The sequence below is a fragment of the Nannospalax galili genome, unplaced genomic scaffold (assembly GCF_000622305.1).
Source record: "Nannospalax galili isolate Female #2095 unplaced genomic scaffold, S.galili_v1.0 scaffold332, whole genome shotgun sequence".
In the NCBI taxonomy this organism is placed as follows: domain Eukaryota; kingdom Metazoa; phylum Chordata; class Mammalia; order Rodentia; family Spalacidae; genus Nannospalax; species Nannospalax galili.
The window spans coordinates 2,516,900-2,529,621 of record NW_008333794.1 but is presented as its reverse complement, the minus strand read 5'-3'; the positions used below and the strand labels follow the sequence as shown (position 1 = coordinate 2,529,621).

General features: G+C 46.8%; 1 protein-coding gene across 1 annotated transcript in view; it reads right to left on the bottom strand.

Moving 5' to 3' along the window:
• Positions 1–1,024: 1,024 nt before the first annotated feature.
• The window catches only part of Txnrd3 (thioredoxin reductase 3), a 40,410-nt gene continuing 28,712 nt past the window's right edge, over positions 1,025–12,722 (bottom strand). Inside the window, exons 11-16 of the mRNA XM_008828576.3 lie at positions 10,193–10,269; positions 9,573–9,729; positions 7,439–7,546; positions 6,720–6,815; positions 3,844–3,978; positions 1,025–3,077 (exon numbers count right to left, since the gene is read on the bottom strand). Coding sequence (XP_008826798.1) covers positions 3,015–3,077; positions 3,844–3,978; positions 6,720–6,815; positions 7,439–7,546; positions 9,573–9,729; positions 10,193–10,269 — 636 coding nt within the window. The 3' untranslated portion in view covers positions 1,025–3,014. The remainder of the gene's footprint in view (positions 3,078–3,843; positions 3,979–6,719; positions 6,816–7,438; positions 7,547–9,572; positions 9,730–10,192; positions 10,270–12,722) is intronic.

The following is a 12,722-nucleotide window of genomic DNA, read 5'->3' as shown; positions in this document are numbered from 1 at the left end:
GAGGCATTGCAGCATTTAACAAAGGCCACTTAACCACTAGTCCACAGGGCTAGTTGAGGCTGTTCATGTACTCACTGGCTGCATTTGCAGCTTCAGGTTTGAATTATGTGTACCACCTTACCATGTCACCACAGGCCTCTGCTGCTTGTGCCACTGGAAATCAGGTGCTGACAGCATAAGCGAGCACCTGGGTGGAACCAGCAGCACCCTGGGAGCAGGCAGCCACATGCACCAATCAGGAGCGACAGGAGGAACAGAGCCCAAAATGTTTGTAAGGACAAGGTAAGCCCCAGAAGGACCACAAAAACCAGGCTCCAGGCAGCTCAGCAAACCCCAGTCTCCAATGTACCTCAACAGGAGTCAGGTACTCTAGCCACAAGGGACTCTTCCACTGACTATGTCTCCCACCAGGCTCTCCTGCCTCTGACCTTGGTGTCCATCAAGTGGGCAGCACCCTGGCTGACTTGGCTAAACACAACTGAGGCCATGACCAGTTAGCCTCCAATGCTCTCAAGGAGCATCTGCTACAGAGCCACCATCACTCACCATCCTTCCCCACCAGTGAATGGGGACATGGTGGTCTGCTGTGCACTGGGCAATCTGACTTGTGAACCACTTCTACCTGTTGTCCAAATGAATCCTGCCTCCAAATATTGGCAGCATCACTTAGAGACGGGTTGTTAAGATTCATTTGCTGTGACTTGTTCCCCCTTTGCATGTGTGAACAATAAACCATGCATTTGAAAGAGACACTTGTCTCTCTGTGATACGTAAGTCCTGTTCAAGACAGTGATCTAGCAGCCTATAGAAACCCACAGCAGGTGCTTCCAATAACAGATAGCAGCCAAGGGAGGTAATGAGGGAGCCAGATCCTACACTGCCTGTCCTAGCTGTGAGAGTGAAAACAGGCCCTGGTGCAGTCTGTATTAGTTACTTTTCTGTTGCTATAATAAAACAGTACAACCAAGGCAACTTACAGAAGGAAAAGTTTATTTGGCTTATGGTTCCAGAGGAATGAATCCACCAACTGAGGGCCAAATGTTCAAATACTTGGAGCCTATGGGGGGAGTGGGGACAGCTCATTCAAACCACACAGTCCATCAGTGAGAATGGGATATAGGATTTAATGGTCAGGACAGTAAAACCAGTCAGCATGACACCCCATCCTCTTCCCACACCTGCTCCTCTGCTTGAATTCCCCTCTACCTTGATCTGGCTTCCTCTCAGTCACTTCAGCTGACAACACAGTCTCAATCCCCCCAGCTGTCCACATATTCTTCTCACCCAGCCATGCCTGCCATTTATGGTTCAGTAAATACTTGGTACATAGATTTAAAATAAAATCAGTTTTGAAGTTACATGTAACAAAATGTGTTGCTGGCTCAAAATACCCGAGATAATTAACTTGAGAAACAGTTGCCTGGTATGCTAGGCCTATAATCCCAGCATCTGGGAGGCTGAAGCAGGGGGATTATGAGTTCCAGGCTAGCCTTGCTATAATAGTAAGAGACTGTCTAAAAAACAACACAAAATGGACTTTTAAAATTTTAAAGAAGTACAATGTTTTAATGACTCAAGATTTTTGTAGACTAAGAAACCTTTGTCTACCATAAGATGGTGAGGCCATACTGCCTTCTATATTTGAAATTCTCTTCCTCCATGGCCATCCACTCAGTTTCACTGCTGCCCTTAAACTCAGTTCAATTCCCTGCCCTACCCATGTCCAGTGGGAGTACACAACATCTCCAATGCCACTGCCCAACTGCCACCTCTGCCTCAGAACCCCATGCTGTGCTTCTTAGTCACAATAATGTCATTCTCTCCAACACAAAAGCACTTCAGTAGTGGATCCTGTGTTGGTTTCTCTCAGCTCCTATCCCACGCCAGTGCTGCTGTAGCCCAGCCTCTAGACAGGGAAGCAAGGTGCCTGTCTGTAAGTGGAAAGTGTTTGCTGCCTGTTTTATTTTAAAACTTATGTCTAGAAAAGGGCTGTGGTAGCACAAATTTGCAATATCAGCACTGGGACCACTAAGGCAGAAGGATCAGAAGTTCAAAAACAACCTGGGCTATACAGCAAGACCTTGTCTCAAAACAATTAAACAAAACAAAAACCCTTATACTAGATATTGTGATCACAGAACCATTACGTCCTGTGGCAAACTGTACAAATGGCAAGAGGCACTCAAGAGAGTGGGTGGTCTCAGAGCCCTGAATCAAGCTGATGTGTTCCTTAAAAAAGAGGTTTTCCAGAAGGACCCAGAGAGGCTGCCCTCTTCAAAGGCCTGCTTCATGCTGATCTAAGTGTGAATGAAGTTCTCAGTGTTGCCCGTTCATTTACTAAACTTGACGTCGTCATTAGACAGACTGACAAAATCATTTTCTACAGTTGGAGAGCAAAAACTTTTTAAAATATTACCCTGAAGATCAACATGAAAAAGAGATTCATATAGTTTTCTCTTACATGCAGTGTTCTGCCAGCCTAGAGATGCTAGAAAAATGGCTTCAAAGTGTTCTTACCATCAGAGGACGTGGGAACGTGCACCTTAAGTCAGGTTTCTGACAGAAGTTAAGATGTTCCTTAGAGGCTGCCCAGTGCATGTGGCCTCCTGCTAGTGCAGCAGTCCTAGGCAGATGGCTGCGACTCACAAGTGCAAGTACACTCTAGGCCCACAAGCTCTTCACAGTCCACAACTGAAAAATATCTTCATGGAATCAACAAAGGGTGTAAAAACACTGGCACCATGAGAGTTAACTTAGGTTCATGGTGCCATCCAAGGCCTCTCCAAGGAAAGTTCAAGTCTGACGTGTAAGAGTCAGCCTTGGCTCACCTCCATGGGTTCCGAGACAAGGCGTCAAGGATGCAGCCCACCCGCTGCATGCCGTCAGCTGAGACTACTGATTTCTGCTGCTGCTGGTCTCTCTGCCACTTGCTCACTGGTCCCCTGGCACCTGACTAGGTGTTGTGAACACAGAGCGTGAGTATGACAGGACACCCAGCAGAAGCAGGGCTAACCTCAGCAGCCTTTCTGAGTGATGTCCAGGCCTGAGGACTTTGTGATTTGCAATGTTGTGAATATCTGTGTACAAGGAAGAAAACAAAAACAGTAATGCAGACATCACTACTGCTTTAAGAGAACAATTCCAACTACATTAAAATTTGTTAACATTTGCTAGAATAAGTTACTAATACGAAATATATTGAAGTAAGTTACTAAGAAAAATTCTGAATTTACATTTCATAAGAGTCTTTCAAACTGTGCTACTTGAAGCCCACTGACAACATGTTATTGAAGCTGGGCAGTTGACTCCTTGTAAAGGGCTGGCCATACAAGTATGAGGACCCATGTTCAGTCCCTGCAACCCATGTGAAAGCAGCTGGGTGTGGTGGCACATACTTGTGATCCCGGTGCTGGCAAGGCAGAGACAGGTGGATCCCAGAGCTTCCTGACCAGCCTGGGCTACTTGATAAGCTCCAGGCCTATGAGAAACTCTGTCTCCAAGAGGTGGACGACACCTAAGGGAATAGTCCTCAAGGCTGTCTTCCGGCCTCCACACAGACCTCCTGTTCCCTACCTCTTCCCATTTACATACACACACAGACAGGTGGATCCCAGAGCTTCCTGACCAGCCTGGGCTACTTGATAAGCTCCAGGCCTATGAGAAACTCTGTCTCCAAGAGGTGGACGACACCTAAGGGAATAGTCCTCAAGGCTGTCTTCCGGCCTCCACACACACCTCCTGTTCCTCCTTCCCACACACAGACCTCCTGTTCCCTACCTCTTCCCATTTACCACACACACACACACACACACACACACACACACACACCCTCCTGCTCCCTACCTCCCCGCATGTGGGGTGGATCCCGATGGTGTCATTCAGCTGCTGCTTCGTGAGCCCACATTTCATCGCGGCTGTAAATCCCTGGGTGATCTCTCCAGCATTCGGTCCCAGAATGTGAAATCCTATCACACGGTCCTTTAATACAGGAATAAAGAGTCCCTGTAGGTTGATGGTCAGACTAGGAACATACTCACTGCATGTTCACAGCTAAATTCACAGCATCTCCCACAGGAAAAGAACTGCATAGAGAACAAGAACATGTGAGGTAACTGCTCTAAGAACCTGTAAAATGAGTCAGTGAACACGTGCCCAGAGCCGAAGCACACTCAAACTCACTAGAATGGGCATCTGCCCACTGCATGAAGAAGCTCGTGGATGTGATGTAAATTCTGAACTATGCTGAGTCTGCACAAGGCACAGCAGATCTGCACTAAGGCCTGGCTCCAGAGTCATCCAAGGTCTAGGGTCACACTAAACACAGAGTGTTTGTGCCCAGGGAGAAGGGTGCCTGCTCCTGACACAAAGTAGAGCTCATGGAGGAGTACTGAGACATTCTCCAAGAAAGTGTGCAGTCGATGTGCAAGTAACTGTACCGCAAACTACTCACAGTCAAAACTCTGGCCTCTCTGCTGATTGTCAGAGTTGATAGGTGAAGAGAGGACGTAAGAGGGCAACAAAGCCAGGCACAGGAGACATCTCTGCCTGCCCAGACTCTGGACATTGGATAATGAACTACTGTTCAGAGCAGACAGCCTCACACACACCGGTCAGGTTCATAGGGCCAGCAGGGTGGACAAAGGCCACTGGGCTGGGGTAAAGCTCCCCACCCAGCAGAAGGGCTAGGCTGGAATTGGAAGCACTGTGTCTTCAGAAGAGATGGAAAAAAGTGAGGGCATCTGGGAGGATCCCAGAGGACAATGGAAAATGAAGATAGGGCGCAGGGCCAGGGAAGAAGCACTTGGAACTTTTTCCATTCTGCTTGTGCTGGACAGCTTTAGTGTCAACTTGACACACCTGGGTTGAGGGAGCCTCAGTTGGGGAATTACATCTATTGGACTGGCCTGTGGCCATGTCTGAGGGGCATCTTCTTGATGAGTGATGAGGGAGGACCCAGCCCACTGTGGGTGGTGCCACCCCTGGGCAAGTGGGCCTGTGTTGCATAAGAAAGCAGGCTGAGTAAGGGCCAGGGGAGCAAGCCAGTAAGCAGCTTTCCTCCATGGCCTGTGCTCCAGCTCCTGCTTCCAGGTTCCTGCCCTGAGTTCCTACCTTGAGCTCCCTGATGAACTGTGACCTGGGAGTTGTAAGCCGAATAAATCCTTTCCTCCCCAAGTTCGTATTGGTCAGGGTGTTTTGTCACAGCAATGAAGAACAAACTAGGACACTGCTGGACAGAAGTAGGGTTTCTGATGTCTAAGTAGGGTTTCTGATGTCTAAGCTTAAGAAGAGTGACACTCAAGAAATGGACACTTGGCCAAGGCTAAGCTATGGCTCAGAGCTGAAGGCTCATCTAGCATGTGCAAAGACTAAGGGGGGAGGAAGGGGGAGGAGGTAGGGATGGGGAGAAGAGAGGACATTAGGGTATAGTAAGAAAAGGGGCCAGAGGGCAAGTGTGAGAGCACAATACAGAGACTTGCTGGGAGGTGAGGGTGACAAGGAACAGAGCAGAAGAAGCTTAAAGTCAGGAGACCAATTCTGGCATACTGCCTCAGGCAGCCACTGTCAACACCTCTGCAAAGGTCATTGGACAGTGGCCCCCCTGCCAAACACCACCCCTCTCCCTTCAAGTTTTTGCAAGCCTTTCCCTAGACAGGACCTCAGGGCCTCTGTGACCACTGCTCCACTCCTGCCCTGCAGACAAACACAGCTGCTAGGACCCAAGTCCCTGGCCAGTGCTAATAGTGGGCTCCTCAGTTACCTGAGACAAGATGGCAGAGATGCAAGAGAATAAGATCATGACTTTGTTGTTTGGAAATGATATGCAAATGCAAGTTGTTAATGCTCGTTTTACCTGGTTTTATGTTTCTTCTTGTGATGCTGTGGGTAAAGCCCAGGCCTAGAGTACAGCAGTTAAACACTCCACTACCCCTGCCCCAAATTAGAAGCTCTTTTCTTGTTTTATTTGAGATAGGGCCTCACATTGTATCCTAGACTAGCCTAGAACCTACTATGCAGCCCAGGCTGTCCTTGAACGTGTGGCAATCCTCCTGTCTCTGCCACCCAAGAACTTAAGTATGAGCCACCGATCTTAGCTGCAGAGCATCAACTTGTACAAGGAAGAAGCAAGCTCCACAGTGCTTTCTGCCCTTGGTGCTCCGTAAGCCTGTTTCACTAAGCTTCTCTTTGCAGGAGGCTGGGGGCACTGACACCCTCTGCTCCTACCTCAGTAACAAGGGTCCTTGAGTAGGCATCTTCCATGCCAAGCTCCGTCAGCACCTGGCTCTTACAGGATCTCCCCTCTGTGTGGGCCTCTCCTTAATATCTGCACATGCTCATCTGTTTATGAAATACATGCATACATGTGTACCACATATAGTGCTGGGCTATGGCCATTCACAGTTCTGAACTCCCAAGGTCAAACTGTCAGCTCAACTCTGCTACATCCCAGAGACACTGGTCAGCAGGAAACCCGCTCCTACCTCAGCCTCTCTAAACACTGTGAGCTCACTTCTGCCCTGAAAACCATCCTTAAAGGGATTATAAAAATCTGAATGCTAAGAATCCAAGCTGTATTTTAAAATCACAGTGGTTCAAGCTGGGGGAGCAGCTCAGTGGTAAAGGGCATGCTTTGTATGATGAGGCCCTGAGTTCAACTGCCAGAGAAAATTAGAGCAGAGGAGAGCACAGCAGAGCATGACAGCCCCAGGCATCGCACGTACACTGTCGAACTTGTTGCAGATTATCTTTGCGTAACAAGTGTTGTTGTCTCTGCCGGCTACCGTCCACTCAAGAGGCCAGAACAAGGTATGATACACCTAGAAGAGGAGAGTAGAGGCTGGAATTAACGTGCTGATGCCCACTCCTTGATATGGTTCCTGTGTGGGATGGGAAGATGACCACTGAGCCAAGCCTCCCACCAATTCATATACACCAAAAACCTGGAAGAGCAGAGGAATCAGTCATCCAGCCTTCATAGAAATGAAGCACACCAATATCCTATCCCCAGCCTATGCCCAGGCCTACCAGCCACGGCCTACTGTACACCACACACCCTGACCCCAGGCCCCTAGGCCACAGCCTGGGTTCCTCCTTGCCTCTTCAGCCTGGCTCAGTCCTCTGGGAAGCAGAGCAAAGCCCAGTGTTCCTCCACCTGCTCAGGACGGCCACAGTCTTGGGGAGTTCCTGTGAGTCACTGCACACAGGGGCAAGGGACTTCAGATCCATAACTCAAAAGTCCTTACTTACACATCCCATTTCCCTCTCTCCCCAGTCGTATTTTTTTCCTTATTAGTTTGCTAGTTCATTTCTAATTCTCTCAAAATAAGAGTAAAATTTTCTAGAACATAATCATAACAGAAACTTGCAAAATTATAAAATAAAAAGTGGCTACAAAGATAAGTGTTTAAAAAAAGATCTTACAAAGGAAGCACAGCCTTACTTCTATATTCTCTTTATTATATACTTCAATGGCTTTCTCCTCAGATAATCCGCAGCAGCCATATTCCAGAGGAGTGAACACTGTAGTGGGAACATTCGTGTAATCGCACTGAAAGAGAAACACAGCACAGTCTCTTATTCTGTAACATGGCTTCCTGCAAACAAAAAGATGGTTACGAGAGTCAACTGTGGTGCGTGAGCACATGATAGACAGCTGGGGGAATCCGAGTACTGGCTGCATTTTCTTCTTTCTCCATTTTTTTTTGTGTGTGTGTATCTATATGTGAACACACGTGTGTGCGCACACTGTGGAGGCCCAAGGTTGATGTTGGGAATCATTCTGTATTGCTCCTCTTCCTTATTCATTGAGGCAGGGTCACTCAATCAAACCCGATACAGCTAGTCACACAAGCCAAGCTTGCTCTGGGGATCCAGTCTCCACTTTCCAAATCTGGAATTATAGGCAGGATGCCACAGCTACCTGACATTTACATGGGTTTGGGGGGAGCTGAACTTTGGTCCCTATACTTGGGTGGCAAGCACCTAACCACCGAGCTGTCTCCCCTCCCTCACTACTTGCTGCATTTGTGTTAAACATCTCAGATGGGCACTGAACTGCAGTGACAGAGGCAAATACCCTTGTACTTAAGAGGCACAAGTATTAGGAATCAGAAGAAAAATATACTGATGACTGCCAGTTCAAAAAGTTCAGGGAAAAAGAAAAAAGCGTATCTACTATAGTTATTCAAAGACAGCGAACAAAATGGCCCGATGCAACTGGAGGATCTGAAAAAGAAGGTTGATGCAGGGGGCCATGTTAATACTCTTTCCGTGGTTTGGCATGTTACTAAATGAAGCTGGAAAACATATGGTTCTCTGCTTCCCCACAGTCCACAGCTGCCTTACCACAGATTTCCTGTAAGCTAGCACTGAGTTAGTTTTCTGGCCTCTTTCCACAGCTCCCCATCCCAGCTGTTCTGCTTGTAGACACCCCAAATGCTGTATGGACTGTGTGGTACAACCCTTTATTAGCATTCCAGGCCCACTGGCACCCAGTGGTCTTTCATTTGTGAACCCCACCACTGACCTACAGTGCTCTTGACTTTCCAAGGGTGAGACTCCTGTAGGACAGACCTCATTTGAGTTACCTCTCTACTAGAAAAGTCCTTTGCTTCTTCAGCACTGAATTACCCATCCTATGAAGATTCAAATCAGGTCCCAAATATCTGATCAGGGAATGTGAAGATGGGAAACCACGTGATTCACGAGTGGCCTCATGGAGGATGAAAGTGAGTGAACTAGCCACAAAGGCAGCACAGTAGGCTAGGACCCGCCAGGGAGGGCGCCCTCTCCTCTGTGACCTGCACCTGTCCATTTAGGAAGCCTGTTCCCAGTCTTTCAGAGATTCAGGAATCCTCTGAAACAATTGGCTCACAGTACTCTGGCACATAATCACCTGTCTGACTCATGGCCTTCACCCATGTGGGGTGTCCTGGGGCTGGAACTATGATAATCTTCACTATCAGAACACAACCCCATATACATAACAGAAATTCAAAGAATCTTATCAAAACTTTAGTTGGTAGTAAGTCAATGGCAAATTACATCTAGGAACCCTTCACTTGGAAAATGAAACCAAAATGTTACTTATACTGATTTTTGAAAAAAAATTTTTTTGTCTTTTTTGAGACAGGGTCTCCATGTAGCCCCAGCTGTCCTGGAACTCACTATGTAGACCAGGCTAGCCTTGAACTCATAGAGATCCACCTGCCTCTGCCTCCCGAGTGCTGGGATTAAAGGCGTGTGCCACCATACCCAGAGATCAAATGATTTAAAAAATTTTATTTATTGCTTTTATTTAATTTTGATCAAGATACTATCTCAGGGCTAAGAATAAAGCTCAGTGATAGTGCACTTGCTTAGCACTCATGTGGCCCAGGCTTCTAGCACTGCACACACACAGACACACAGACATCACACATGAGACATGTACATTACACATATACACATGTACAGACACATGCAGACATACATTACACATATCACACATACACACACATACACATATGCAGATATACACACATACTCACACACATATGCATATACACAAACATCAGCAGCACAGAGAAACTTACCTTTTCTGAAGAGGCCCCAAAGAGCCTTCGGGCTAGCAGCTTGCCTGCTTGTATGGCAACGGGCGTGAGCTCAGGTTTGCCCTCCAGTACATCCCCGATAGCATAGACATGAGGCACATTGGTCTGCTCCACATCATTGACTGGTATTTTGCCATTCCTGATAGAGTTTGAAGAGCACATATGTACACTATGATAACTGCACTGCTACAGGCCTACTGCAGACCATACATGAAGGACCTCCCAGAGCTCAGGTTCTGAGGGTCCTAGAGATCTAGAATTTAAGGCTTATCCAGGGTTTCCATGGTTCCAGCCACACATCCTGACATGTGTTACTTTCATGCTCCCCATGGTCCCTCTCAGGGCTTTGGAATTTTCTCCTTATCTGATCAAAGACAGCAAAACTCACTCTAAATCACAGACAGTGGGCAAATATAGTTCTAAGAATATGTCTCTGAAATGTTACTGAATGCATGAGCCCTTCAAAGCTTACAGCTGGCACAGTACTTATTCTAAGAAATTTGAGGCATCAGCATTTTATGTGTTGGGCATTAACTGAGTTTTTAAGAGGCAACATGCAGCAATGTTCTGCTTTGTGCAGCAGTGCCCAATCTCACACTTACTTTTCATTGATTTTGACCCCAATTTTCTCCAGGCCCATTTTCCTTGTACAGGAGTCACGACCAACTGCTAACAAAACCTGCATTTAGAGAAGAAATAAAAAACACAATATATCCCTATCAGAAAGAGAAGCGAGCACCACTATAGCTCAAGACATGAAAAGAAGAACAATGAAATAGCATAAGCAACCTGCACCAGTAAACTTGACACTGTTGGTGAAAGAGTCCTCAAAGATTACACTCAAAGAATACAACTTACTTACTGTCTTAGTTTCTTTTCCGTGGCTGTGGTAAAATAACCTGGAAAAAGCAACTTAAGGGAGAAAGGGTTTGTTTATTCTGGCTCATAGTTCATAGTGAGGAAGTCAAGGCAGCAAATGCTTGAAGCAGCTGGTCACATGGCATCCATAGTCAGGAGCAGAGAGGGATGAAGGCATGATGCTCACCTCCCTTTCTCCACTTATGCAGTCCAGGATCCTGGCCAGGGAATGGAGCTACCCATAGTGGGCAGGTCTTCCCACCTCAGTTAGTGAAATCAAGACACACACACACACACACACACACACCTCAGTTAGTGCAATCAAGACACACACGCGCGTGTGCGCGCAAACTCAAAGGCCAATCTCCCAGGTGATTCCAGACTCTGTCAGGCTGATATTTAACACTAACCCAAACACCAATTTTACACAAAGTCTGCATGAGCCTATTCTGTGAGCTGAACTGTGTGCCTTTTAAACCTACATTTCAGCACTAGCCCAGAGAACCTCAGACTATAAGAGGATTGGGAGACAGAGAGGGATTTGGGAGTAATGAGGGTAAAATGAGGTCATATAGGTGTGTCCTTACTATGGTTTAGATAAGTGTCCCCCATTGGCCCTTGTTAAAAGCCTTGGTCCATAGCCTGCAGGGCCAGTGGGAGGTGTACTCTTTGGGCAGGAAGTGAGGTCATTGGGGGTGTGCCCCAAAGAGGACTGTGGGACCTCAGTCCTTTCTCGTCTTCTTTGGCCATGTGTTCCAGCCATGCTGTGCTGCTTTGCCACACGTCCAAACCAGGACATGTGACCATGAACCTAAACCTCTGAAACCCTGAGCCAAAATAATTTTTCTGCTTAAGTTCATTTGAGTTCACTGCCCCAGGTATTTTGTTACAATATGGAAAGCTAATACAGCTAGTCCACTATAAGTCCATATAAGGAAAGGAGATAGGGTAGTCAGGAGGGGACTCGGCAGGAAGGCAGATGTGTATAATCTAAGGAGAGAGGTCACAGGGAAACCAACCTGGTGACTATAGACTGTGAACATCCAGACTCCAGAACTGCAAAAAATCAACTCCTGCTGTTTAAACCAATTTAGGGCCATTTTTTCCAAGGCTGTGACAAAACACCTGAAAAAAACAACCTATAAGGAAGAAGGGTCTAGTTTTGGCTAACAGTTTCAGAGGTTTTAGCCCATGGTTGCATGGCTTCTTTGTTCTTGGGCTAGTGGCAACACAAAACATCAAGGTGGGAGCCCCTGATGGAGGAGGCCTGTTTGCCTCATGTAGCTGAGAAGCAAAAAGAGACAGGAGGGTCCAGAGACCCCATAATCCTTTCTATGTCACAGTCTTTTCTTTAAAAGGATACTTTTTTTAATGTGTCTACATGTATGAATGTGTACCACCTGCATCCTTGATACCTATGGAGGTCAGAAGAGGTGTCAGACCCCTGGAACTGGAGTTATAGGCAGTTATAAGATGACATATGGGTGCTAAGAACCAAACCCGACAAGTGCTCTTAACCACTCAGCCATCCTTCCAGGCCCTCAAGGTCACACACTTCATATAAATTTCTGTTATTTAGCTATTTGTTTGTTTGAGACGGGGTCTCACTATGTAGCTCTGGCTGACCTGGAACTCACTATGTGGACCAGGATGGCCTCAAACTCACAGAGATCCACCTGCTTTTGCCTCCCAAGTGCTGGAATTAAAGGAAAGTGCAACCATGCCCAGCCTTAAAATAAATGTTTAAAGCAGCTTTTTGATAGCCAACTAAAAGTCTGCCAGGGTTGAATTTTGTAGATCTGTTTGGGAGAAATGACTTTTTGTTGTTGCTGTTGTGACTGTGTTGGGAGGCCCCACCTCCCTATAGTGCCACATTCTGGGCCAAGCTGTTAACTCAAGAGCCTTTGGGGACATTTAAGATCTAATCCACAGCAATACCCTAACCACTTAATACATTCTACCTGATCCATCAGAGATGCCAGGTTCGCAGTTAACGAAGTTCTCCTAGTCACCTCCAGATCCAAATGGCGTCCCTGTTTCCCTCTGTGGAACATGTCAATAAAGAGTAACACTAACGACTCATAAGCTCTTTCAAAAAAATCAGAGAAAAAGGAGCACCTCCCTGCTCCTCGTGAGGCAAGTGTAACCTCTGAAGCAAAATCAGACAGGGGTATTTAAAAAGGAGGAGACCAGGAGCTGCCCCTCCTCATCAGCAGAGTGAAGTCCTTAGTGAACATCAGCAAGTTGAATATAGCAGGGCACAAAAGGATAGCA